General features: G+C 50.7%; 1 protein-coding gene across 1 annotated transcript in view; it reads right to left on the bottom strand.

Moving 5' to 3' along the window:
* The window catches only part of SMC3 (structural maintenance of chromosomes 3), an 845,399-nt gene that overhangs the window by 312,867 nt on the left and 506,294 nt on the right, over window positions 1-26,238 (bottom strand). The window contains exon 18 of the mRNA XM_078643761.1: window positions 18,178-18,328. Coding sequence (XP_078499887.1) covers window positions 18,178-18,328 — 151 coding nt within the window. The remainder of the gene's footprint in view (window positions 1-18,177; window positions 18,329-26,238) is intronic.

The following is a 26,238-nucleotide window of genomic DNA, read 5'->3' as shown; positions in this document are numbered from 1 at the left end:
TCGCAGCCTCACAGCCATCAGAAGCAAGCTGCGGGCTATATATAATAACCGTGCCGAATTTACTCTCCTTAAACTACGGAATCTATCCTACACTCAAGGCAATAGGATAGGGAAACACCTAGCGAGGCAGTTACGCGACAAGCGAGAACGGGAGTACATAGGTGGCATCCGGGACCCCTCGGGGGCGCTATCCCATAGGGATGACGACAAGGCTAATCTGTTCGGGGACTTTTATACAGCGCTGTATTCTGCTGATGTGTTAGACACTGACGCACAGCGTGACTACCTTCGGCTCCTGCCTATTCCACAGGTCTCCCAGGCTTGGAATGATGAGTTGACAGCCCCGATCACGATAGAAGAGGTGCTTTCCGCTATTAAAGCTTTAAAACCCCACAAGGCACCGGGCACCGATGGATACACTGCACTTTTTTATAAAACCTTTGCAGCTGACCTTAGTGGCCACCTGGTCAGACTGTTCAACCGAATGGCCTCCGATGGGGACGCGGCGACGTCTATGACTGAAGCGGTGATATCGGTGATCCCTAAGGCGGGGAAAGACCCCACGCTCTGTGCTTCCTACAGGCCTATTGCTCTTTTAAACATTGACGTCAAGCTCTACTCCTCAATCCTAGCAACAAGACTGCGCGGCCTTATGCCGCTCATCATCCACCCAGACCAGTCAGGGTTTATAGCGGGACGGCAGACACACAACAACACACAACGCATTATCCACCTCATTGAAAAAGCGAACAGATTTAAAATCCCCGCCATCCTTGTCGGGCTCGATGCGGAGAAGGCCTTCGATCGTGTTGATTGGAAGTTCCTCATGGCAACACTTCAGGCGTTCGGCTTCTCCCCCACATTCATACAAATGCTTCAAGCCAACTATAGTCTCCCGAGGTCTAGAGTCTCGGTGAATGGTGTCCAGTCTGCTCCCTTCTATCACTCCCGGGGCACTAGGCAGGGGTGTCCCTTATCTCCCTTGCTGTTTGCCCTTAGCATAGAATCATTGACTATCGCCATCAGAGAACACTCAGGGATTGAGGGCCTGCCGTTCACAGGTGAATCACATAAAATATCGCTCTTCGCTGATGACGTCCTATTGTCCCTATCCAACCCGAGGACGTCTCTCCCACACCTGCGGACGGAACTGAGCCGTTTCGAGAACGTGGCCGGCTTCAAAGTCAATCTGACTAAATCCTACATACTCAATCTTACTCTCTCCTCGTCGGAGGCCTGTCACCTCAAAACACTATCGCCCCTGGCGTGGGCGCCCACCTCGCTACAATACCTGGGAGTGCAGCTTACGCCAAAGGTGGAGCAATTGTATGAGGCCAACTTCCCTCCAATTTTGACCCGCATCCAGGCGGAGCTCAGGAGGTGGAAGCCACTTTTCCTCTCGTGGTTAGGGCGTATCCACGCCGTAAAGATGACCCTCCTTCCTAGATTGTTATACTTGTTCCAGTGACTCCCCATTGCGATGGACAGGGAATTCTTTAGTAAGGTAAAAACAATGATCCTGCGCCTTATTTGGCAGGGAGGGCGAGCTCGCCTCCCCTTCCATGTGCTTCGACGTCCCCAGAGAGAGGGAGGAGCTGGTCTCCCCGACATGCAGCTTTACTATAAGGCAGCACAGCTCAGAATTCTAGTCGAATGGTCTCAGAAGGAATCCGAGAAACACTGGCTCCATATGGACCGCAGTGTGGCGGGCAGAACGATCTGGGACCTTATCTGGCGCTCGAAGCAGGACAGGCCCAAGAACGCCTACCTTAGCACCCCGACTCGTACCACTTTGACGGTGTGGGACTCGGTGGCGACACTGGAGGACTGGTCTTCCTTTCCCTCGCCCTTTACCCCTATCCATTTCAACCCAGCTTTACCCCCAGCACTTCAGGAAGGGCCATTTGATACCTGGAGGGAGGGCGGTTGTCTAGCCTTGACCCACCTGTTTCACAATTATGATCCCCTCACATTTGACAATTGTAAAAGAGACTATGGGGTAGGAGACTCTGAACAATTCCACTACACTCAGATGCAACACTGGGCCCTCGGCCCCCTGATACGGGATGGGGCAACCCGTTCCCTCACCAAATTTGAATCCTTCCTGGTTAAATCTTCCGGCATGAAGGGTGCCATCTCCTTCCTATACAAGCTCCTGTTGTCCTCCATAGCGTCCCCGCGGCTGCGCTACATGACACTGTGGGAGGGGTTGGCTTAACGAGACATTACTGACGAGGAGTGGTCACACCTCTGGTCCGATATTCTCAAATTTAATCACTCTGCTGACCTTCGGGAAGCACACTTGAAGACAATGACCGATTGGTACCTATACCCCTCTAAACTGGCTCGCATCTTTCCAGGGACATCGGATAGGTGTTGGCGAGGGTGTGGCCTCATGGGCGACTTTCAGCACATCTGGTGGGATTGTCCCTCTATCAGACCCTTCTGGGAAGAAATCCTGGCACAGGTGAAGGACCTACTGGGTTAACCTATACCAACCTCTATGGCCGAGACTCTTCTGGGGGTCCGAGACCCTATGCTGGAACATCAAACCAGGGCCGACAAGAGAATTATGTGGCTTTGTATAGGCGCTGCCAAAATCATCATCGCGGCGGCTTGGAAGAAAAGGGAAGCCCCGGCGATGTCCCTGTGGCACTCCCGCCAGAATTGGAGTCGATGAATAGTTTCGACCGATTTTCATAGGATGGCGCTTGGAACACAACGTCCTCTTCTATGGGGTGAGTTCTTGAGGCTACCGACAACTTTTTTGTTGTGTCAGTGCTTTTTTGTTGCTGGAACGCCTTTGGGCACGCGGTCTGGGGTAGTCCGTACTTTATTGGTGGCGTAAGCACTGGAGACGGACTGACCTGCTTTGAGGTTTGCACCGCCTTCGATCCGACCGACTTCGTTTTATCAGCATGTTGTTTGTGGCCATGCATCGACTCGAGCTCTTGAGGCGTAGCAGGCACGCTCGTTTGCTTCGACTTGATATGCTCTTTCGGGTCGAGTTTGGTTTTCGACTCGAAGGCTTTGACCATTAGTGGCTTGGAGGCCTGAAGCTTTGGATCGAGAGTCTTATGAGCCTTGAGTCCTTTGTTAGTGTCGCCATCTTTGGACTTGGACGTCGACGGCGTCAGTGTGACGTGCTTGACTTTAGATACAGGCTTTGGCGCTCCGATCTTCGGGCCGACACCCCCTTGTGACCCCGAGGGGTCGATGACACTCTTCAATTTGATTGGATCTGAAGTCATCGATCCGATGACTGTTTTTAACAGTTTCGGTTTCGATTTAGCGTCTGTTGGTTTCGGTTTTGATTTCACCGCTGAGTGTGGTTGATCGACCGATGGCTCTTTAGAAATATTCTTAGCCGGGCCTTGAAGCGGGGCTATAGAATGTGGATGAAGATCTTGGCTAAGGCCTTCCGGCGATGCCTCGACCTGAGCCTTGGAAGGTACAGTGTCATTACCGGGCGCTGTGACTGTGGTTGGGCCTTGCTCATCGCTTGAGTCGTCATCAACGGCTCCGATGGCTTGTGCGTCGTCTCCTACCTCGACGACGTCTTCATCATGGACGTAGTTTTCTTCTTCGTCCTCATCATAGTTCGAGTTTTTCTCCGACGCGGGATCCGACTGTTGATCAGGATCCTCTTCTTCTACGCCCTCGTCGTCATCAGCCTCGAAGATGTTCTCTGGGTCGGGCGCTGTCTTCCGCGCCGACTGACTCGCAGTGCGTCGAAGCCGAAGTGTTTTTTTCGACCTGAATCGAGAACAGGCCATGCAGATGGCCACGTCGTGGTCTGGTGATAGGCATTTATTGCACACCGGGTGCACATCGATGTGAGGGTACTTTGAGTTGCAAACGGGGCATCGTTTGAACAGGCTCCATTCCATCGTCGATCATTGATGGGGCCTTTGGTGTCGAAAAAGGCAAGCGGCCTTCGACGTCCGGCTCGAAGAACCGGAACAAGTACGTGGCACCGAATGAAAGACAATACCGACGCCCCGAAGGCCTTGTGAAAAGTTTTTTATATCGATTCCGAACGTGAGTTAAGAAAGTACATCCGAACCCAATGGCGGAAAAAAACAATCTGAGGATGGAGAGGATGCCCATGCGCACTATAGTCCAGGGGAGGAGCCACCTATCTCGTGATACTTCGAAGACTCTTCCAGGACAACAATGTGCAATCATCCGGACCCAACACTAGGCGGCGATCTATGCACAGATATGAATTCAGCAGCCCACATGCCTCGAACATATTGTTTCAACCAAGCAGCCATGAAAGTATCTGTTGGAAATGGGATCCCCGGCTGGCCAGGGCTTTCGCCAAAGTCAGTCAGAGACCACCACACCCAAGTCAGGGCAAGGGAGTTACACGCCAAGATAACCCCTACTCACCCTCTAGGTAACGTGGCGCGAGCAGCAAGGCTAAACTTGGAGGCGATGTAGGCTAAGTATTTGCGCACGCACCCCAGCAACAACAACCAAAGGCCCACCACAAAGGAAACTCCACACAAGGTTATATAAAAATAGCCTTTGTATTACACCAAAACACATTAGATAAAACACACACTTTTTAATGTGCCAGAGGCACGGGCAGAATTTACAAGGGATTATTTACAAGACAGGGCCACCTGGACCACTGTCCGGAATCAGAAGTAGCACTTTCAGAAATAGCACTTAGTACATAGAATATAGCACAAAATAGCACACAACCAGTAATCACTGGTAACCAGGACCTCACTAGCACCACCTGTACTAGGGAGAAAACAACCACCTACACATCACAATACCTGTGGGGGTGGAAGCACATGACACATGATGCAATGCATAACATTCATTCAGAGGTGTAAGGGAGGAAAACACATGATGCATCACAATACATTCAGAGGTGTAAGAACAATAATAATTGCGCCAATCTCACAAGTCACCACCTGTGACTGTCCATGTGTCCCAATGTCAGGGCCTAAACGGAGCAGCTGCCCACGAAGTGCTGGGCAACTGGTGCAGGGAAAGTTAGGGCAACGTTGGAGCCTCTCTGGGCTCAAGAACCACCACTGTGGCACTGCGGAGCCTCTCTGGGCTCCTGGACACGAACTGGCCCTCCTGAGCCTCTCTCAGGCTCTTCCACAGAATGGGCACTCGAGCCTCTCTGGGGCTCGCAATGCAGAAGGGCTGGAGCCTCTCTGGGCTCCACCACGAGGGAATGACACCCTCAGAGCCTCTCTGGGCTCAACACAAATAAATGCCCGGGCCCCCCACAGGGCCTAGAACAATGGTGCCCCCTTCGTTGGAGTCCCCCTTCTGGGGACTCGAAAACAAGACAAGGTCCCACGAGCCTCTCAGGACTCTAGTCACCGAAATGCCCCCAGAGCCTCTCGGGCTCACAGAACACAGAACGGGCTCTTCTCAGTGGAGCGGCCCTCCCTCAATGGGGCCGCTCGCAGTCCACACGAACCCGCCCTCGCACTCACCGGCTGATCAGCTGGGCCGCGGGCGGGGCTCCTCTCCTCTCGTCCCGGGGCTCCAGGCACGACGCGGCAGGCTCTGCTCCTCGAGAGCTCCCGCTCCTCGGGGCTCTCTGGACACTTCTCCCTGGGCTCTCCCTCACTTTGGGAGCCTGGGGAGGACAAGGGAAGACGCCGGCTTCTCTCTTCACCGGAGCGCGGGGTGGCCTCCCGTCCGCTTCCGGTTGCCTCTCTGTCTTGCCCCCGGCCTGCCTGACTTCCGGGTCGCGGCAGCGGGGCGGGACTTCAGGTCGGCCTCTCCGGGGCCGCGCTGTGATTGGTCGGCCGCCTCACCACTTCCGGGTGCCGCGGGCAGCGCGGCGGCTCGCTTTTTAGGCAGGCAGGCGGGGGATGAATTTTACCGAGGGGTGGCCTCCCTCGTGGTAAATCACCAAAACGGGCCAAATCAAAGCGGCAATGAGCGGGGTGGCACCCGCGCCGTCAAACCGCCACACAGGGCGATCAGATGCCGGGTGGGCACCGGCTGTGTTCTCAAAGCGCTAGCAGCGCTAGAAACGACGGGCAGGCGCTCTCCAGCACCACAGGATGAAAAGACAGCGCTCACAGCGCTAGGGCCAGAATAAAGCGCTTCCAAGCGCTATGCAGGGATTTCAGCGCTCCCCAGCGCTGAAGGGCAGAGAGCAGCGCTCTCAGGCTGTAGGCAAGGAGTCCTCAGTGCTCCCCAGCACTGGAGGACAGGACAAGGCTCCAGCAGGGGCTGGAGGCAGGCAGCGGGCAAGGCTGGGCCAGAGCCAGCACACTGGGTCTCCAGGCAGGGAGACACCCCAAGTGGCGGTCCTCCTGGCCCCAGCAGCAGCAACAGCCCCCTCTGGTAGGATCCAAAAGCAGAACAACTTCAGTGGGGACACAGCCCCATTTTTATACAGTGCATTCCTTTGTTCAAGGGTGCAGAGTGGGGGCGGAACCAGTCGCAGCTGGTTCTTGAGTACTCGGTTTACCTCAACCACCCTCTCTATTCACTGGCAGGGCTTGGGTCATTAGACACACCACAGGGGGGCGGAGCCAGCATTGTGTGGGGAAAACCCAGCCCATCCAGGACACAGGTACACTCCTCCCACACATCACTCATGCTAATCTCCCACTCACCACCGGGCAGACCCATCCAGACTTCCTGGAGCCTGGCATGCCAGCCAGCTCCAGCCAATCACACGCCAGCACCCTCACAGCACACGTACAGCCATGTCTAGAAATGGCGCTTCGCTACTAGACACATACATGCTGCATACACCATCTCGCAGCACTCACTCTCACGAGTTCACACATACCAGACTCAAGCCTGTACACCCCACGCATCAGGAACTACCAGGGACACATACATTCCCCATGCATTCCTATGGGCGGGCAGGCCTAGCTCAGCACATGCACTCAGAGTGCGCACGCACTTTCCACTGGGACACAGTGACAGTGCGCAGAATCCAAAAATCACCATCTCCAGGTCACCATTTCAAGCAAAAAGTCTAGGGGTGAACCTGCCCTAAGGGCCAAAGTCCAACAGTATCTATGAAAGTAAAGGCTTAGATTGCTGGTCAGTCTAAACATTTGTTTTCATCTCAATGAAGGGCATTTGTAATTTTAGAACTTGCGCTACCCTCCAAACCACCAACGGAAATGAGGCAGTTTCTTCTGTTGCCGATTCCATGTGGCAAGTCAAGTTCTGTCTCAGAAGAGGTTTGTAAATCAAGGTATAAAGCATCATTAGTGTAATGTGTGGGGAGCAAGCCATCCTCCTGACCATCCTCAGTATCTTTGAGTGCCCCCCTGACCTGGCAAAAGATCAGAATCAGACCCAAAAAGATAATGGAGTCTTTCTTAATATCTGTGATGTGGTAGAGGCACAGGATTAGAATCAGGATGCCTAACAAATGGTCAAGCATTTGTAATCTTATAGCATGGCAGTTTGAGCAGACGTCACTATATCATATTGCGTAGACAGCAGCGGGGCAACTGGTGTGGATTGTGGGCCTGGAGTGGAGGTCTGTACAGGAGTTGGTATGAGCCTGCTAATGGGTCCTAAGGGGATAGACGGCCATGATCTACTGCTAGGTTGAATAAGGCCTAAGAAACCCGGGCGAGTCAAGACCAACTAAGGAATCTGCTCCAAGGCAAAAGAACTTGCTAGAGTGAGACTTGCATATTGACGCCTTCTCTTTGGAGTCAGAGTGGCAGGATGGGATAAACCCTCTTCACTGTTTTATATTTGCGCTTAGAGTTCTACTTTTTTTTTTTATCCTTTTTATTGAGTTTTATCAAATTTGGCAGCTTTACAACATAACTGAAAGTGGCCTAGCCCCTGAAAGCAGCTAGGACTCTGACATGCATCAACTGTGAGAGGTATTTCGTTATAACATTTTTAATCAGTTATATACACAGCATAATTCAACAGATTTAATTCATCTGCTATATACAGTTCATAATCATTGTTATATCAACTATACAAATTTATACAGGCGAATTTTACACAACGCGTTTCAAACACGTTTCAATACATAACCCAATGCATTTCGGAACATGGTGTTCCTTCGTCGGGGGTTGAAATTGAAAGTGTAGGGAGTACTGTAGTACGCGAAATGCCACTGTTCGTTACTGGGATCTGTGTCCACAGGTGTTTTTTAGTGTTGACAATGGCAACCTGCATAAAAAGTGGCAGTCGGTCAAATGATACGAAAAACGGGGAGCCTATCTAGGCAAATTCCGCAGACGCTGGAAGTTCGCCTGGCCCGCGAGGTTTGATTGCTTCGAAATTTTCACCCGCAATGTGAGCGTGCTGGTCCGTGCGACTTTCTTCTCTCCACGACACAAACGTAACCATAACATTCTGGGCATGCTAGACTGTACTATCTTAGCACTATGAGTGTTGACACAGTACTACTAATTCAACCTGGCAGCTAGTCTCTGTACATAGTATGACTGTTACCTATGAAATCCAGATGTACAGACCATTCCCGTAATAATAAAGGTGTCTGAACATACAATACTATAAGCTCACTTCTTCTAACTTAACCGACCCACCCACCACCCACCCATTGGGCTCGTCGTAGTACATTGTGTCAATTAACAATTGACACAGGGTACTAACTAAGCAGTAACTAACATCACTACTTAGAGTAACAAACCAGTTCCGGGTGACCTGGCGACATGTTACCCAGAGAAAATATTCCTAACAGCGCGTATGTTTAAGCATTATTCTAACTGTGACACAGTTGGCACCATTACACCCACATCTTTAAGTGATTAATAATGTCCCAGGCAATGGAGACAGGTTTTTTGCGCTGCCCTCTCTGTTCCTCATGCCGTAGAGTTGAGCTCTCTGCCGCTCCCCATCAGACCATCTCCGTGTGCCACATGTGTAATTGAGGAGGATACGCAGACTTCCACCTCATGGTAATGGTTCTCATCACCAGTATCATGGGCAAGTTTGCAAATCTATACTGTGTTTTCCGTTGCTTAGGACGGGGGTGTACTCCCAGAAGGCAGCTTTCAGTTGGGTTCCATAACGTGGTGCTGGTGATGTCTGCTATTACATCTTTTATTTGTGCCCAAAAGCTACTTAGTTTTGGACGGTTCCATAACATGTGGAACAAGTCCGCATCTACCGCTCCACACCAAGGGCATGTGAGCTGGGCATCTGTGTATATACAGTTTAAACGATGTAAGATATGCTCTGTGTAGCACCATGTATGGGATGTATTTAAATCTAGCATTCCTGGACACTTTCTTAGGATACTCTAAGGCGGTTCCCCATTCCTTATCCTTGAGACTCCGCCCAATGTCTCCCTCCCATTTCACACGTAGGGGGAGCCAGTGATAGGCCAGCGTGTGCCCGGATGCCTCTATATAACCATCGGACCAAGTGGCGTCCTCTTCCCATTAAGTACACTGCGTGTACTAATGCATGCACTGGGGGTTCCGCCCCATAGAGGACCATTGTTTTTTAACATAATATATAATCGCCGCGTGTAGTGAAAACAACGTCTGAGGGATCCCCCAGTTTTGGGAAAAGTTATTAATGGTCCACCAGCACTCCATCAGTAAATAAACAACCTATTGTGTCCACTCCCTCTTGCGTCCACTGCGGAGTACGTTGTGAAGTAACCAGTCCCGTGACGAGTGGTATCCCCAGAAATGGTATGTTATCCGAATAGGGGGCAGCAGTCCTAGTGTAGTGTAAAAAGAGATTCCAGTAGGCTAGAGCCACTTTATGCAGGGGAGGGGTATCAGGAGGTATGCAGGATCCCGGCAGTAACAATGTGGGCAGTAATGCCTGAGTCAGTGTCCGCGGAGTGTAATCAATCTCGTGCAAATTGCGTCCAGCTAACCAGTACGACAACCATTGCAGCTGACTGGCCATGCAATACGCTCTAAAGTCAGGGGCTCCTAGCCCACCCTCTTCCGGCCTCAATCTGAGTTTTGCCAGACTAATTCTCCTGCGGCCCCTCCCCCAAATCAGGTCAGGTAGCAAAGTGTCAGCGTACGCAATATACTGTGTGGAAATAGGATAGGTAGGTTAGTGAAGAAATAAAGCAGCCTTGGCAGTACGACAATCTTGGATATCGCCACCCTACCCATGACCGAGAGAGGGATGGATGTCCAGAACACAACCTGGATCCGCAATGACCATATAGCTTTCATAAGGTTGCCATCTATTAGATTGTGTCGTTCTGTATATTTGGATACCTAGGTATTTGAAGGTAGTCGCTGCAACTGACAACCTAGTGGGACCAAAGGGGATAGCCCCAGGGTTGTACCCTGTAGGACATGTAGAATACATATGACTTCGCGCCATTAATTTTTAAACCAGACGGACTCGAATTAGCTGAAGATAGAGGGGACAGGCTCGATGTCTTCCTGTAAATTGTTAAGATATAATATTAAATCGTCCGCATACGCCGATACCACATGGTTGGTGTCACCTATAGGGATAAAGATGTTCTTTCATTCCGCCATTTTCTTCAGTAACATATTTAAAATGGAAACCTGCAATATACCCGACCAAAATTAAAGGAACTGAACTGGGACCTGAGGAAGAGTTTATGACTTAAAATCACACCAAGGTTAGCCTGACTTACTGGTTTCAGAAGAGCTGGGGGTTAGAGCTTCTTAGTGGTCAAAAATAATGAATATGCTACTTACCAGTATGCATCTGTTCTTGGCATGTAGGGCTGCTAACATTCATATCTATAGCATAGATCGCCGCCTAGTGTTGGGTCCGGATGATTGCACATTGTTGTCCTGGAAGAGTCTTCGAAGTATCATGAGATAGGTGGCTCCTCCCCTGGACTACAGTGCGCATGGGCATCGACTCCATCCCCAGATTGTTTTTAGCCATTGTGGCAGAGATGGAGTGAAATAGTGTAAGTGATGGCCATGCTAATGATTGAATGCCAGAAAAGTGTGCAGCCGCTACGGGCGCCGCGGAGGAGGGCGGGCGATATGAATGTTAGCAGCCCTACATGCCAAGAACAGATGCATACTGGTAAGTAGCATATTCAGTTCGAGGCATGTGGGCTGCTAAATTCATATCTATAGCATAGAATACATAGCAGTCCCTCCATCAACGGCGGCCGCCCGTGCCAGCTGCAGAAGTCTGAAAAAGTGTCTTAAGAACAGCCTGTCCTACAGCTGCCTGCTGCTTGGAATGCACATCTACACAGTAATGTTTGGTAAACGTATGTGGTGTAGACCATGTGGCTGCTCTACAAATGTCTTCCAAAGGAATGTTACCCAGGAATGCCATGGAGGCTCCCAACTTGCGTGTGGAGTGTGCCCTGGGGGGGACCGTTAAAGTGCGCTTAGCTTTCAGATAGCAAATCTGAATGAACTTAACGATCCACCTGGCTATTCCTGCCTTGGAAATGGGGTTGCCTTTGTGCTGGGCTGAGAAGGCAACAAAGAGTTGCTGTGTCTTTCGAAATTGTTGTGTTCTGTCAATATAGTACATTAACGCCCTTTTGACGTCCAGCGTATGGAGCATTCTTTCTGCTACCGTTTCCGGGTTTGGAAAGAATGCGGGCAGTTCAATTGATTGATTGACATGAAACTACGACACCACCTTAGGAAGGAACTTGGGGTTAGTGCGGAGCACCACCCTGTTTGAGTGAATTTGGATAAATGGCTCTTGTATTGTGAGCACCTGTAGCTCACTAACACGTCTTAGAGACGTGATGGCAATGAGAAGAGCCACTTTCCATGTTAAGAACTGAATCTCACATGAATGTAGAGGCTCAAAAGGTGGGCCCATCAACCGGGTGAGGACCACATTGAGATTCCATACCGGAGCTGGTGGGGTCCTGGGAGGAATGACCCGTTTCAGTCCTTCCAGGAAGGCTTTAATGGCAGGCACCCTGAAAACAGAGAGATGCTGCCTGTTCTGAAGATAAGCCGCTATGGCGGATAAGTGTATCCGAATGGAAGCATATGCTAGATTGCATTTGTAAAGATGGAACAAATAGCAGATGATGTTAGGGATGGATGCATCTAGCGGGTTGATATTGTGTTCTGTACAGTAAATGACAAACCGCTTCCATTTCGCTGCATAGCAAGCCCTGGTAGTGAGTGGGCTTTCTTGCCTCCCGGATGATGTCCATGCATTCAGGAGGAAAATTAAGGTAGCCAAACTCTAAGACCTCAGGAGCCAGATCGCCAGATTGAGCTGTTGCGGATCTGGATGCTGAAGGTCGCCATGGTTCTGCGTCAAGAGCCTGGGTGTGAGGCGCAGCCTTTGATGCGGCACCACGGAGAGTTGTAGAAACGTGGTGTACCATGGTTGGCGTGCCCACGTTGGAGCAACCAGGATGAGCGTCATCGAGTGTTGCTTTAGCTTTCTTGCCACCAGCGGAATGAGAGGCGCTGGGGGAAAAGCGTACGCAAATCTGCCTGACCAGTTCATCCATATCGCATTGCCCTGCGACTGTGGGTGAGGGAACCTGGCGGCAAAGCTTTGGCATTTTGCGTTTTCCTTTGTGGCAAACAGGTCTATCTCTGGATGACCCCATTACAGGAAGTACGGGTGGAGTACCGATGGATGTATCTCCCACTCGTGCATTTGGTGGCTGTACCTGCTGAGCAGGTCCGCCATCTGATTGTCCTTGCCCGGGAGGTGTTCCGCCATGAGGAAGACGTTCCTCTGAATGGCCCACTTCCACATGCTCTGAGCCAGATGAGACAACTGTGGAGAGTTTGTTCCTCCCTGCTTTTGGATGTAGTACATGGCTGTCATGTTGTCCGTCCGGATCAACACGACTTTGTTGCACATATGTACTTTGAAGGATTTGAGCGCCATGAAGATTGCCATCAGTTCTAGATAGTTGATGTGCATCCTCTTTTGCTGCGTCGTCCATAGACCCTGCACCGTGTAGTGGAGCACATGAGCTCCCCATCCTTGGAGAGATGCGTCCGTTGTTAGGATAATCTGTGGCACAGGCTCTTGGAACGGTCGGCCCTTGCAAAGGTTGTGTGGATTCCACCAATGCAGAGAGTTGTATGCGCGACCGGTCACCAACACTAGGTCTTTCAACTGTCCTTGAGCCTGAGTCCACTGATGCGCCAAGCATTCTTGGAGCGGACGCATATGCAACCGTGCGTGCGGGACTATGAAGATGCAGGAGGCCATCATGCCTATCAACTGCATGAACACTCTCGCTGGAAGTGAGTGTTGCGGTCTGAACCTCTGGATGAGCGACTGGATGTTGTCGATTCTCGCAGGGTTTGGCTGAGCTGTGGCAGCCAGAGTATTTATCGTCGCGCCCAAATACTCTCGCACCGGCTGAAGGTGCGACTTTGGATAGTTTAGTGAAAATCCCAGACCGTGAAGGAGGTGAATGGTGTGGGACATGTCTGCTGCGCACTGCTGCGCCGACTTGGCTTGAACGAGCCAGTCGTCTAGGTAAGGGTAGACATGTATGTTCTGTCTCCTGAGGTGCGCAGCTACTGTCGCCAGACACTTGGTGAACACTCTGGGGGCAGTGGTCACTCCGAAGGGTAGGACCTTGAACTGGTAATGCCTGTTTAGTATGGTGAACCTGAGGTATTTCCTGTGGGATGGATGGAGTGGTATGTGAAAATAAGCATCCTTGAGGTCCAAGGTTGCGAGGAAGTCTCCCTGGTTTAGCAATGGAAGAACCTGCTGCAGTGTCAACATGTGGAAGTGTTCTGAAAGAATGTAATGGTTCAAAGGCCTGAGGTCCAGGATCGGTCTGAGGGAACCGTCCTTTTTGGGGATTAAGAAGTACAGGGAGTACACCCCTGTGCCTTCCTCCTCCACTGGCACGAGCTCTATTGCGCCTTTTTGCAGCATCCCAAGAACCTCCTGCTGCAATAAGTGCAAGTGCTCTGCTGACATAGGACGTTGTCTTGGGGGTATGTTGGGTGGAGTGGACGTTAACTCCAAACAATAACCGAACTGGATAAGTTCCCTTACCCACCTGTCTGTGGTGATGGACTTCCAGACCGGCAGGAACTGTTGGAGTCTCCCCCCGACAGGTGTTGGATGGTCGGGGGGCAGTGACAGGAAGTCACTGTTTGTTGGCGGCAGAGGAACGGGAACTGTTGTTGCCTCTGCCTCTGCCCTTGGCGCTGTTTCCTCGGTAACCTCCTCTACCCTATTTGGGGTACGAGGACTGCGCCCCACCTTTACTGAATTGCGCCTGCTGTGCCAAGTGTTCTCTGTTAACACCTCGATTGCTTGAGCGACGAAAAGTGTTCCCTCTGAATTGCTGAGACTGAAGAGCACCCATGGATTTAGCTGTCTCAGTATCTTTTTTGATTTTTTCGAGGGTGGTGTCGACCTCTGGGCCAAAGAGTCTGTCTGGATTAACGGGCTGGTTGAGGATAGTAGTCTGTATCTCTGGCTTGAACCCTGAGATGCGGAGCCATGCTTGACGCCTCAACATCACACTAGTGTTAATTGCTCTCGCTGCCGTATCTGCAACGTCGAGCGCACATTTAATTGCAGCGTTGGAGATGAGCTTGCCCTCCTGTATAAGCATCTCAGCTCCCTCTTTAAACTCGTCTGGAAGGTGTTGCAATAGCTGCTCTAAAGTGACATAGTGTGCCCTATCGTACCTGGCCAACAGAGCTTGTGTGTTTGATATGCGCCAGATGTTGGCCGCCTGTGCTGCCACCCTTTTCCCAGATGCCTCCAGCACTTTTGACTCTTTGTCCGGGGGAGGAGCTTCACCCGTTGTTTGGGAGTTCGCCCTCTTGCGGGCATTAGAGACCATTAAAGAGTCTAAAGGCAACTGGCCCCGTATGTAAGTTGGGTCGCCAGGTGCCGGCCTGTATTTCTTCTCTATTCTGGGGTTGACAACCCTTGCTCTTGTGGGTTCCTTGAAAATGTCTGTGGCATGCTTGAGGACCCCTTTGAGCGTTGGAAGGGTTTTCACAGTTTTTTCGGCAGCAGAGAAAGTGTCAAATAAAAAGTCAACCTCCACAGGGTCAGCATGCATCTCCACTTTATGGTTTGTAGCTGCCCTTTCGAACAAGGCATTAAATGCCGCAGAGTCTTCAGTGGGAGAAGTTTTCACACCATAAACCTGAGGGTCATGGACAGCTTGCTGGTCCCCATGATCACCAGAGGCCAACCACGAGTTCTGTTGCTCATCAGGGTCTGTGTTTACGGGAAAATTGTACTCCTCATCTTGCTCACCCTCATCCGCATCTGAGCAAGTGGGTGAAGGTGTTGGACTCCTTCTAGGGTGTGGAGGAATGTGTTCAACAAGTACCGGTGTATCCAGCGCCGGTCTTTTCCTCTTCAGAGGTATTACAAACGACTCCAAAGGCTGCGATGTAATTTTCCTCTTGTAGAGCGTGAGTTTTCCTGTGTCGGCGTCGACGAAATGTTCCGACTGCTCTTCCAATAAAGGTTGTCGATGACCAAAACCTCCACTCAGTTGAGTTTGCTGCAACCCGTCAGAGTCCTTGGGCACAGATCGTGGTGCAAAGGCCTTCGGCCCCACCTTCGGTGGTAGAGTATAGAGGATCGGCATCGAAGTCTTCTTCGGTGGGACCATTGGCTTCGGTACCGAGGGCGTTTTCGGCTCCGACGTTGACGCCTTGTCCCGTATCCGTTTGAGGGAGTCCGAGACCTGCTTCGTAAAAGAAGCGGATGGTTTCGTCGACTCGACCGATGACCTCGGTCCACCCCCAGGGGAAGACCCGAGCGTCGATGACTTCAGTGTAGCCGCCGGAGGCGCAGACGTATCCTCGACAACTGCGCTTCGGCCGCCTTCCACGGCCACAGACGTTGACGCCGAATGCTTCGGATCGGCAGCCTTTGCCTTTAGCGTCGGGACTCCAGACTTCGGCTCGGTGCCCTTTGCCGACTTCGTCTCGACGGCCCTTTTGCCTGTTGGTGCGGTAGCCTTGGCTGAAGTCGGTTCGACAGTCTTCTTTGACTTCGACTCGATCACCTTGCCCGACCCCTGCTCGACGACCTTCTTCGAGCTTGGCTTCTTGACCACTTTCAACACCTTCGCCTGATCAACAGGCTTCCTTGGCTTCGAGGCCTCCGAAGACGACTGCGTCGATGACGGAGCTGACGTCTTCGGTTTCGATGGCGTGTCGTCCATCTTTGTTTTCGTCGATACCGATGTTTTCAGTTTCGGTTTCGATTTAGGTAATGGCGGCTCCGCTGAGGTGTCCGTAGCCGGGCCGGAAGGCGGGGCCATGGATCGAGGTGTAAGGTCTTGGGTAAGGCCGTGTGGCGATCCCGTGACCTGAGCCTTTGTAAGAGTACGAACGGGGCATAGCTCTTCCTCCGAGCTATCTTACATGGCCCCATATGCTTCTTCGTCGTCCCCTACCTCATCGACGTTTTCTTCTAGGTCTTGGCCCTCGACGTCTTCTCCGTAGTCGGCCTCGACCTCCGCCGATGCTGGTGAAATTTGCAGTTGAAGCTCTTGCTCGTCTGCTTCGGGGTCCTCGAAGATGTCCACCGGTGCCGGGGCCAATCGCTGGGTCTCGAGGCGCGCCACGCGCCGAAGCTTGATCGTCTTCTTCGATCTAAATCTCGAACAGGCCATACATTTGGCCTCGTCGTGGTCCGGCGACAGGCACTTGTTGCACACAGGATGGACGTCGATGTGCGAGTACTTAGAACCACACACGGGGCAGTGTTTGAACGGACTCCGTTCCATCGTCGTATCGGCAAAGTCTTGCTGCGTCGACAAGGCCTCGATGACCGAAGAGTCACCCGACTCCTCAGATATCCGACTCGACAAGTTGGAGTATACACGAGACCGAACGCGAACAATACCGACGGGGTAAAGGAAGACCTTTTGGCCTTGAAAAGAGTTTTTATATCGATTCCGAACAGGAGATGTCGAAATCACATCCGAACCCAATGGCGGAAAAAAACAATCTGGGGATGGAGTCGATGCCCATGCGCACTGTAGTCCAGGGGAGGAGCCACCTATCTCGTGATAATTCGAAGACTCTTCCAGGACAACAATGTGCAATCATCCGGACCCAACACTAGGCGGCGATCTATGCTATAGATATGAATTTAGCAGCCCACATGCCTCGAACATAAGTGACTACTGTCAAAGACCTAATCATTCATAGTGGGTTCAGAAGCCAGGGATATCAAGAAAACATATGGGTGACCTAGTTTTGAAGGTGTCTACTACAGAGGAGGGCACAGGTGTTGTGCTATCACCCAGTTAACGAGTAAACAAACATCAAGAGCCAGGCCGAAATCTGAATTAAGAGAAACCAGGGTGAACATGGATTCAGTATAGTGGAAAGTGAGCATAAATATTTACTGAAAAAGCATTGCCACAATGTGAGTTGAAGATCTGAGATCAGTGGGCAAATCATCCAACACAAGGCCAGCATCAGCAGTCTGAAATCCGCCAGCAGACAGAGGGCAACCACAGTGCAAAACCACCCTATCGAGGGGGTAAAACTTTAAAGAGTGCTCAATGGCCAGGATCAGCAATCAAATCTTGGTAAAGGAGCTACTGTTCAGCATCCAGTGACACCATTGGATAGCACAGACTACAAGGAGAACCAAACAGTCAAAGCATTTGCGATGTAAGGACTTGAACTGGCTCTTATAATGGAGTGCTCACAGAGGAAAAACGGTCATTGCGGCTCGGAGCAGAAGCTGGGGTTGCCCCTCTTCTCTTTTCAGAAGAACATGGACACAAAGCTGCATACTTTCATTTGATGAGGTGATCAGATGTAGCACGGCAGACCTTATTTGACGTCAAGGATCTGCAATTTGTAACGTTAAGACAGATTCCAAGCCACCAATTATTTTCAACATGTAGGTTCATAATTGTCATGCTTCGATTGAGGGAATGCAGATAATAAACTCCTGCATTCTTTTGAGGTTCCATGACGTTAATCTCATTGGAATAAATACTGTGTTAGTTGAGTATACATTCAAAAACAGATGGTCCAGGGGTCCATAGTTAATGGAAAAATTGAACAGATGTCTGTGGTACGCCTAGCCAGCATCTAATGTACGAGCTGCACTGGTAATTACAGTGGTGCAGCTGGGTCTCTATGGTGCCAATTTTATGCTGCTTTGTTCAGACAGATAACTATGGAGACTGTAAAATAAACAAACATGCAGGTGGAGTTATGTAATTGATAAAGAAAGCAACTCATACATTTTAAGTTAATGGCTATTTAAGATCAATGCACATACCTTCCAAAGTAATACAGTCCATATTGAAAGCTCTAGCAAGCTGTGTAGATACTTCCATGCTACGACAAATCAGTGTTTTCCCAAACACATGCTTGAAAGCTTTGTCAAATCTTGAGTTGTACCTCAGTTTACTAATCATAGGGATAGCATCCTGAAAACAGAAAAAAATATTTTGGGAAAAACGGCTTGATAAAAACATGTAAGGGTTAAAAAAACAAATATATTCAGATCTAAATTCCCATTTCCACAAGTACTTATTTGGGAGGGGGCTGGGGAAAGGGGTCTTCAACCTATGTTTACCTTTGCCATGGTAGAGAATATTTACCTACATGTCGTTCTAGTCCTTCTAGTTGAACTTAAAAAATAGGAAACATCACAAAACTGAGGAAACAGAAGCATCATTTAGAAATGAAAATGTATTCAGTAACAAACACTTTTCATTTAATCTTTGTAGAACTTCAAGTTTGTACCCGTATAACCGACCTAGGTACCACTTGGCCAAGGACATTTAGAAGGTTCCTTGAACAACAATAACACAAGCACCTTTCTCTAATCAGTCCTGATTTTAAAGTATTTGTTTCTGACACATTTTTGCTCATTTTGTATTCATTATTTATACTGCTTGCATTATGAACAGGTAAACATTTTCTATTTACTGCATCAGTGAAAGGGGTATGCCGGCTTACGAAATACGAAACTTCTTCTAAACAGGATATAGTTAGACTGCATTTTCAGGTTCAAAGGAAGGCGGGATCTAAGCACTTGTACAGAAGTGAGGGGTTTATGTCTTTTGTACATTTGGACGTTTTTAATTAAAACAGACTCCTAAAAGAAAGACACACTTTAATTATTCAGTGTGCATTTCTGCCCTCACAAATTGAAGGGATAATCAATCTATTTAATCAATCAATCAAAGCTTTATTCGATATAGATATATCTTAAAAGCACAGAACAATAAAAATACAATTCATGTTATTAGTTAAAACACTTAATAAATAATTAAAAAGACTAGATAAAACAGCATTAAACCATTTACAGCTTTGAGTTAGTTAAGAAAACGAATTTCTTTTAAAACGGGGGATCGCCTGAGAAAAAATTTATCACATAGCTTTGAATCTAATCACCCACGCCCAGCTAAGAAATTTAGCTACCCCGCAGGCCAGTACTGTATTAGGATCGGATTGTAAAATTCTTAATGCTGGGGCATAACCTCTAGTCTCAAGTAGGCGACAGACTGGTTTTAGCCATTTGGATCTGGGCTTGTTATAGGCACTGCAAACAAAAAAGACATGTGGGATAGTTTCCAGTTCAGCGATGCAGTGCGGGCAGGTGGCAAGCGTCTGATGGGGGGGTTTCTATTTAAGCAATTCTCTACAGTAAACCAGGTCCATCAGCTAGATGTAGAGTAAAGGAGAAAGAAAAATGATAAGTTCAAGGAATAATCATAACTACACATTAAAATCCAAAGCATAAGTGTGAGATCCAGGAACAGTATAATTTTCAGGATACGTTATATTAACCCCTTCGCAGCGGGGGTAATTACCCCGCTGTGCTGGGGGGCGGGGGCGCACACAGCGCCCCCATGCTCATGACGAGCTCAGCTCGTCATGGCCACACCCGTTCCCGTGGAACGCTCAGCACAGCAGGGGAATTATCCCCGCGTTGAGCGTTCCACGGTTCATGACGAGCTGAGCTCGTCATGAGCATGGAAAATGTTAAGATGTGCCCAAACGGGAGAAATTAGATGCTTGAAGAAGAGGACATGCTTGCAAAGTGGAGAGAATTTAAACTAGGGCCCTGAAAGGGATGACCTTAACCCTAGAAATCAGTTCGCAGAACGGGGAGGATGGATGGGGCAGTAAGGAATCTATCACTACGAATGTTTCGTACAGATATATCGTTACCGAAGGTAACTTGTCCATCTGAAAGAAACACATAGTGATAGATTCCTTACCTTAGAATAGATACCCCAGCAATACCAACCCCGGTGGTGGGGCTGCGAACCAAGATCATACCAGAATGTCCCAGAGAACAGAACGGCCAACGAAGCAGTCTCTCCAGACTTGGCTGTCCAGGCAGTAATGCTCAGTAAACGTGTGCAGCGAGGCCCACGTGGCTGCCTGACAAATGTCCTGCAGGGGGACACCACGTACCAATGCAGTAGTGGCTGCAGTTGCTCTAGTGGAATGAGCACGCAGCCCCACCAGAGGTTCCTTTTTAACCAACAAGTAACAGGCTTTGCCCAGCAGGACCCAGCGGGAGATAGTCCTCTTATGCACCGTTTGACTTTTCTTGGTGCCAGCGTAGCCAACAAAGAGTTGGTCATCCACCCAGAACTGCTGTGTGCGGTTGAGATAAAATGAAATCGCTAGTTTTGGGTCCTGACGGTGGAGCCTCTCTTCCTCCCCGGAAGGATGCGGAGGTGGATAGAAGGTGGGCAAGGTAATAGTCTGCCAATGTGAAAGGCCGAAACAACTTTTGGCAAAAAGGAAGGACGGGGCCTGAGTACAACCTTGTCCGGATGGACCGATAGAAAGGGAGGCTTACAAGAAAGCCTGGAGCTCACTCACTCGCCTAGCGGAGGTGATGGCAACCAGCAAGGCAGTCTTCAGAGTCAAGAGATGAAGAGGACAGTTATGAAGGGGCTCGAAAGGAGCACACATGAGATAAGTAAGAACCAGATTCAAGTCTCACTGCAGCATCACAAACGGAATAGGAGGGAAAAGGTGTATAATGCCTTTGAGAAATCTATTTACAACAGGGGACTTGAAAAGAGAAGGCTGATCAGGGAGCCTGAGAAAAGCAGACATGGCAGAAATATAACCTTTGATAGTGCCCAGAGCACAGCACTGCCGGGCTAAAGATAGAAGAAACAAAAGGACCTCAGAAAGAGGGGCTTTTGGGGATACACAGCCTTTGCTGTTCACCATGCCACAAATTTATTCCACCTGCAGGCGTATACCACCTTAGTGGAGGGACACCTGGCTGCCAGAATGACATCACAAACTTCAGGAGGCAAGTCGAAAGGAATCAACTGCCGCCGCTCAATCTCCACGCAAAGAGGTGGACGCAGGACACGTTTGGGTGGAGGACCGTCCCGAAACGCTCCGATGAAGAGGTGCTTCTGCGAGGGAATAAGGTGTGACTTCGGCACATTGATGGAGAACCCCAGCAAATGCAGGAGGTCGGCTGTAGTCTGGAGGTGGGAGACGACTGCCTGGGGTGAGCCCGCCTTCAACAACCAGTCGTCAAGATAGGGGAAGACTGAAACCCATGAGCTGCGCCCACCGCCATCACTTTCGTGAACACCCGAGGGGGTCTGGTAAGGCCAAAGGGGAGCACGTTAAACTGAAAATGCTTGTGGCCTACCGTGAATCGCAGTTAACGCTAGTGGGCTCGCAGGACTGGGAAGTGGAAGTAAGCATCCTGCGCTACCATCCAGTCTTGTGGGTCGAGAGCAGACAACACCTGAACTAAGATGAGCATCTTGAACTTCTCCGTGCAGAGGAAGCGATTTACGTTCTGAAGATCTAAGATAGGACGCAGGTTCTTCTTTGGCACCAGAAAGTAGTGAGAATAGCAACCACGACCTACTTCTGCCGTCGGAACGCGCTCAATGGCCCCTTGGGCCAAAAGGGCCGCAACTTCTTGCTAAAGCACCAAGTGATCCCCCGAAATACGGTGGGATTGAGGTGGCATGGCTGGAGGGGTAGTCTCGAAGGGGAGGGAGTAGCCCCTTCAGACTATTTCCAAAACCCACCTGTCCGATGTGATGGTGCGCCAGTGGGGGAGGTGATGGAGAAACCTGCCGCCCACTGGTGTCTGGTGGGCCTGAAAGTTCAGACTGGGAAGATTAGGAGAAAGTGGTGGCTGGGGTTGAGGAGGACTGACCCGCTTGCTGGCCCCCAGGTCCGCCACGGCATAACCGGCGTTTGCGCTGGGATTGTTGCTGCGCAAGCTTGTGGCTCTGTTGCAGATGCTGCATGGCGCCCCTTCCAGTGCCACGAAAGGAGCGAAAAGCAGCCTGCATTGGAGGGCGGGCTTCTGAGAGCCCCAAGGACTTGGCTGTATGCCGTGAGTCCTTAAAACGCTCCAACGCGTGGTCTGCTTTGTCGCCGAAGAGGTGACAGCCATCAAAGGGCATGTCCATAATTGTGTTTTGGACATCCCCTGAGAATCCAGTGGTCCTCAATCAGGCGTGGTGTCGAACCGCCACCGTCATTGCCATCGATCTGCACAGTGAGTCGGCGGTGTCTAGGACACAACGGATCATGAACTTAGCTGCGTCTCTCCCCTCTGCAACAGCCTGGGAGATAGCTGTCCGGGCCTCCTCCGGACACTGAGGGAACACTTGTCCCACTGTATCCCATAGAGAGAGGGAATAACGGCCCAAGAGGCGTGCAGTGTTCACGGACAGCAGTGCAGTACTGGCGGATGAAAAAACCTTCTTCCCAAACTGATCCAGTTTCTTGGATTCCCTATCCGGTGGTGCGGAAGGGAAGGCGGTCGGGGAAGCAAAGGCTTGGATAACCAAGCTCTCGAGGGTGGGGTGTTGGGAGAGGAAAATGGAGTCACCCGGAGCCAGGCGATGGCGTCGGGCCAAGTTCCTATCCACAGGAGCCCCTGTAGTGGGCCTGGACCAGGTGCCATATAGAACGTCTGAAAGTGCTTTAATGAAGGGGAGCAATGGTTCTGCAGAAGTAGCCACTGGCTGAAGCACTTCTATCAGGAGGTTAGTCCTGACGGCCACAGTAGGGAGCACGAGGTGTAGGGCCTTGGCTGCCCTACGCAACACTACAGCATAACTAGCACCCTCCTTCGTAGCCACAGTAGAAGTAGACAGCATGCCAAGGTCTGGTGAGATATCCAGACCACTGGCATCCCCCAAACTCTTCTGCCCAATCCTGATCATCCTTGCAATCAGCTACAATAGGGTCCTCAGACCCCTCCCATTCCTCCCCTTCCTCCTCAGGCCGTTCCACATGCCTAAAATAAGGAGCAGGGACATGGGGATAGAAATCCCCAAGCAATGTTGAGAATGGAATCGACTGATGCCGTGTCCCCTACGGGCTGAAACCAGGGATGACATCATCCCGAGGAGCGGGCGACGTCGGAAGTGGAGTCGGTGGAGGTGTTATGAGGTCAACCGGAGTCGACCGGAATCCAGGCCTGGATCCATGGGAGTCTTGCAGCGCTGGGGCCAAAGCCGGGAGCGACACTGGAGCCGACAGCGAAGGAACGAGAGTACCACCAGGCGGGACCGCGGGCCCGAAGGTGCACCAGCGGGACCAGACGAACCAAAGAGGTGAGACATGGCCCACAGGAACTACTGTATCTGGGCCGGAGTCGCCGACTGACCCGGAAAGGGCGGGTAGGCCGGCGGTGACGCCACAGGATCCGCCGGAGCTGCGGGGAAGGCACCAGCCGCACCCTCAGCTGCGTCACACGAGGGGAAGTCGGGGAACAATGACGTTTCTTCTACTTCTTGTGCTCCGCCTTACCTGAATCAGAGTGCGAAGACCTGGATCCCGAGGATCGATGATAACGAACAAGTTACTTACCTTCGGTAACGCTTTTTCTGGTAGATACTATATCTGCCTGTGGATTCCTCACCTTGTGAATACCCCTTGCGTCAGCAACATTCGGAAATTCTTTTTTCGTAGCCTCGCGCCGACGTGGACTCCTGACGTCATAGAGACACGACCTCGCTCGCGACTCCGCTGACGTCACCGACGCCTATAATAGGCCCACGCCGGCGTCCTTTTTTCCGTGCCATCGAGGCACACGGACGGACCAATGACAGTAGAAATATACAAGTATACATAGTCCACAATAATCAAGGCAAAACACACAGTGTTAAGCAAAAGCAGGAAAGAAATTTGAACATTTCCTTGACAACAAAATATATATACATTACAATACAGTAACTCTGGCAAAGAAGAGTGGACAACGGGGAGGCGGGTGGGTCAGTGAGGAATCCACAGGCAGATATAGTATCTACCAGAAAAAGCGTTACCGAAGGTAAGTAACTTGTTCTTCCGATAGATACATCTGCCGTGTGGATTCCTCACCTTGTGAATAGAGTCCCACAGCAGTCCCCACTCCCGGAGGAGGGTGTCCACTCTTCTAGACCAGGAAATCCTGAAGGACAGAGCGTGCAAAATGACCGTCCCTCCTCACCTCGGAATCCAAGCAGTAATGCTTCGCGAAAGTGTGGAGGGAAGACCAAGTTGCCGCTCTACAAATATCCTCAAAAGGCACACCTCTAGCCAATGCAGAGGTCGAAGATTTAGCTCTAGTTGAATGAGCCCTTATACCCTCTGGTGGTTCCTTACCGGCCAAAGAGTAGCAGATCTTTATGCAGAGGACGATCCATCTCGATAAAGTTCTTTTATGGACCGCTCTTCCTTTCTTGCAGCCAGCAAATCCAACGAAGAGCTGGTCCTCCAAACGAAAGTCCTTGGATCTGTCCAAGTAAAAGGACACCGCCCTCTTAGGGTCCAGACGGTGCAGTCTCTCTTCCTCCTTAGAAGGGTGAGGGGGGAGGATAGAAGGAAGGTAAAGTAATGGACTGTCCTAGGTGGAAGGGAGTTACCGCCTTAGGCAGAAAAGCAGCCCTGGTCCTGAGAACCATTCGATGAGCATGTATGGACAAGAAAGGGGGCTTGTGACAAAGAGCTTGAAGCTCACTTACCCTCCTTGCCGAGGTTTTTGCAACGAGAAAGACCGTTTTAAGGGTAAGAAGCCTCAAGGGACATTTGTGGAGAGGCTCGAAAGGAGCACCCATCAAAAAGGTCAAGACCAGATTCAAGTCCCACTGAGGCACAATAAAAGGGACAGGAGGAAACTTATTAATAAGGCCCTTTAAAAACCTTAAAACCACAGGTGACTTAAAAAGAGAAGGCTGGTCAGGCAAACAGAGAAAAGCTGACAGCGCAGAAAGATAGCCCTTCACTGTAGCAACGGCAAGACCCTGTTGCGCCAGAGAAAGGGCAAACTGGAGAACGTGAGACAAATGGGCCTTCAAAGGATCAATAGACCTTTCCCCACACCACGAGACAAATTTCGCCCATCTATAAGAATAGATGGACTTAGTGGAGTCACGCCTGGCTGACAAGATGACATCCACAACGTCAGGCGGGAGGGAAAAGGAAATCAGGTTGCCCCGTTCAATCTCCAGGCATGAAGGTGCAATGTCTGGAGGTGGGGGTGTAGAACCTGCCCCTCCATCTGAGAGAGGAGGTCTGCCCTGTGAGGGAGACGGAGCGGCGGGTGAGAGGAGAGGTGGAGAAGATCTGTATACCACACCCTTCTTGGCCAATCCGGGGCGACCAATATGACTTGGGCCCGGTCTAGGCGAATCTTCCTCAGAACCCGAGGAATCAAAGGTATGGGGGGAAACGCGTAAAAGAGTTGACCTTTCCAACTCAACTGAAACGCGTCCCCCAAGGCTCCTTGCATCGGATACTGGAGACTGCAGAAAGACAGGCAGTGCGCATTCTCGTGAGTGGCGAACAGGTCCACCCGAGGAGTCCCCCACATCCGAAAGATGTCGTGAACAACCTCCGGGTGAAGCCTCCACTCGTGGTCGGCAGAGAACTGCCGACTGAGACTGTCTGCACGAACGTTCAACACCCCGGCCAGATGATTTGCCATTAGACAAATCTGATGGTCCTGAGCCCAGGACCAGAGACGCAGAGCCTCTCTGCAGAGACACTGCGACCCCACTCCTCCCTGCTTGTTGATGTACCACATCGCGGTCGTGTTGTCCGTTAGGACCTGAACAGACTGACCGCGAAGGGAAGGGAGGAAGGCCTTGAGCGCCAAACGTATCGCCCGCAATTCTAGAAGGTTGATGTGAAGCAACCTTTCCTCTGGAGACCAAAGGCCCTTGACCTCCAGATCCCCCAGATGAGCACGCCACCCGAGAGTGGATGCATCAGATATCACCGTGGCCACCGATGGGGGAAGTTGAAAAGGCTTTCCTTGGGACAGGTTGCCTTCCACGCCCCACCAAGACAGATCCGCTGCAGCTTCTCTGGAGATCCTCACTGACTCCCT

The sequence above is a fragment of the Lissotriton helveticus genome, chromosome 5_1, assembly GCF_964261635.1.
Source record: "Lissotriton helveticus chromosome 5_1, aLisHel1.1, whole genome shotgun sequence".
Taxonomy (NCBI): domain Eukaryota; kingdom Metazoa; phylum Chordata; class Amphibia; order Caudata; family Salamandridae; genus Lissotriton; species Lissotriton helveticus.
Note: the sequence above shows the minus strand (reverse complement) of the source record. Positions and strands in the feature narration are given on the sequence as shown.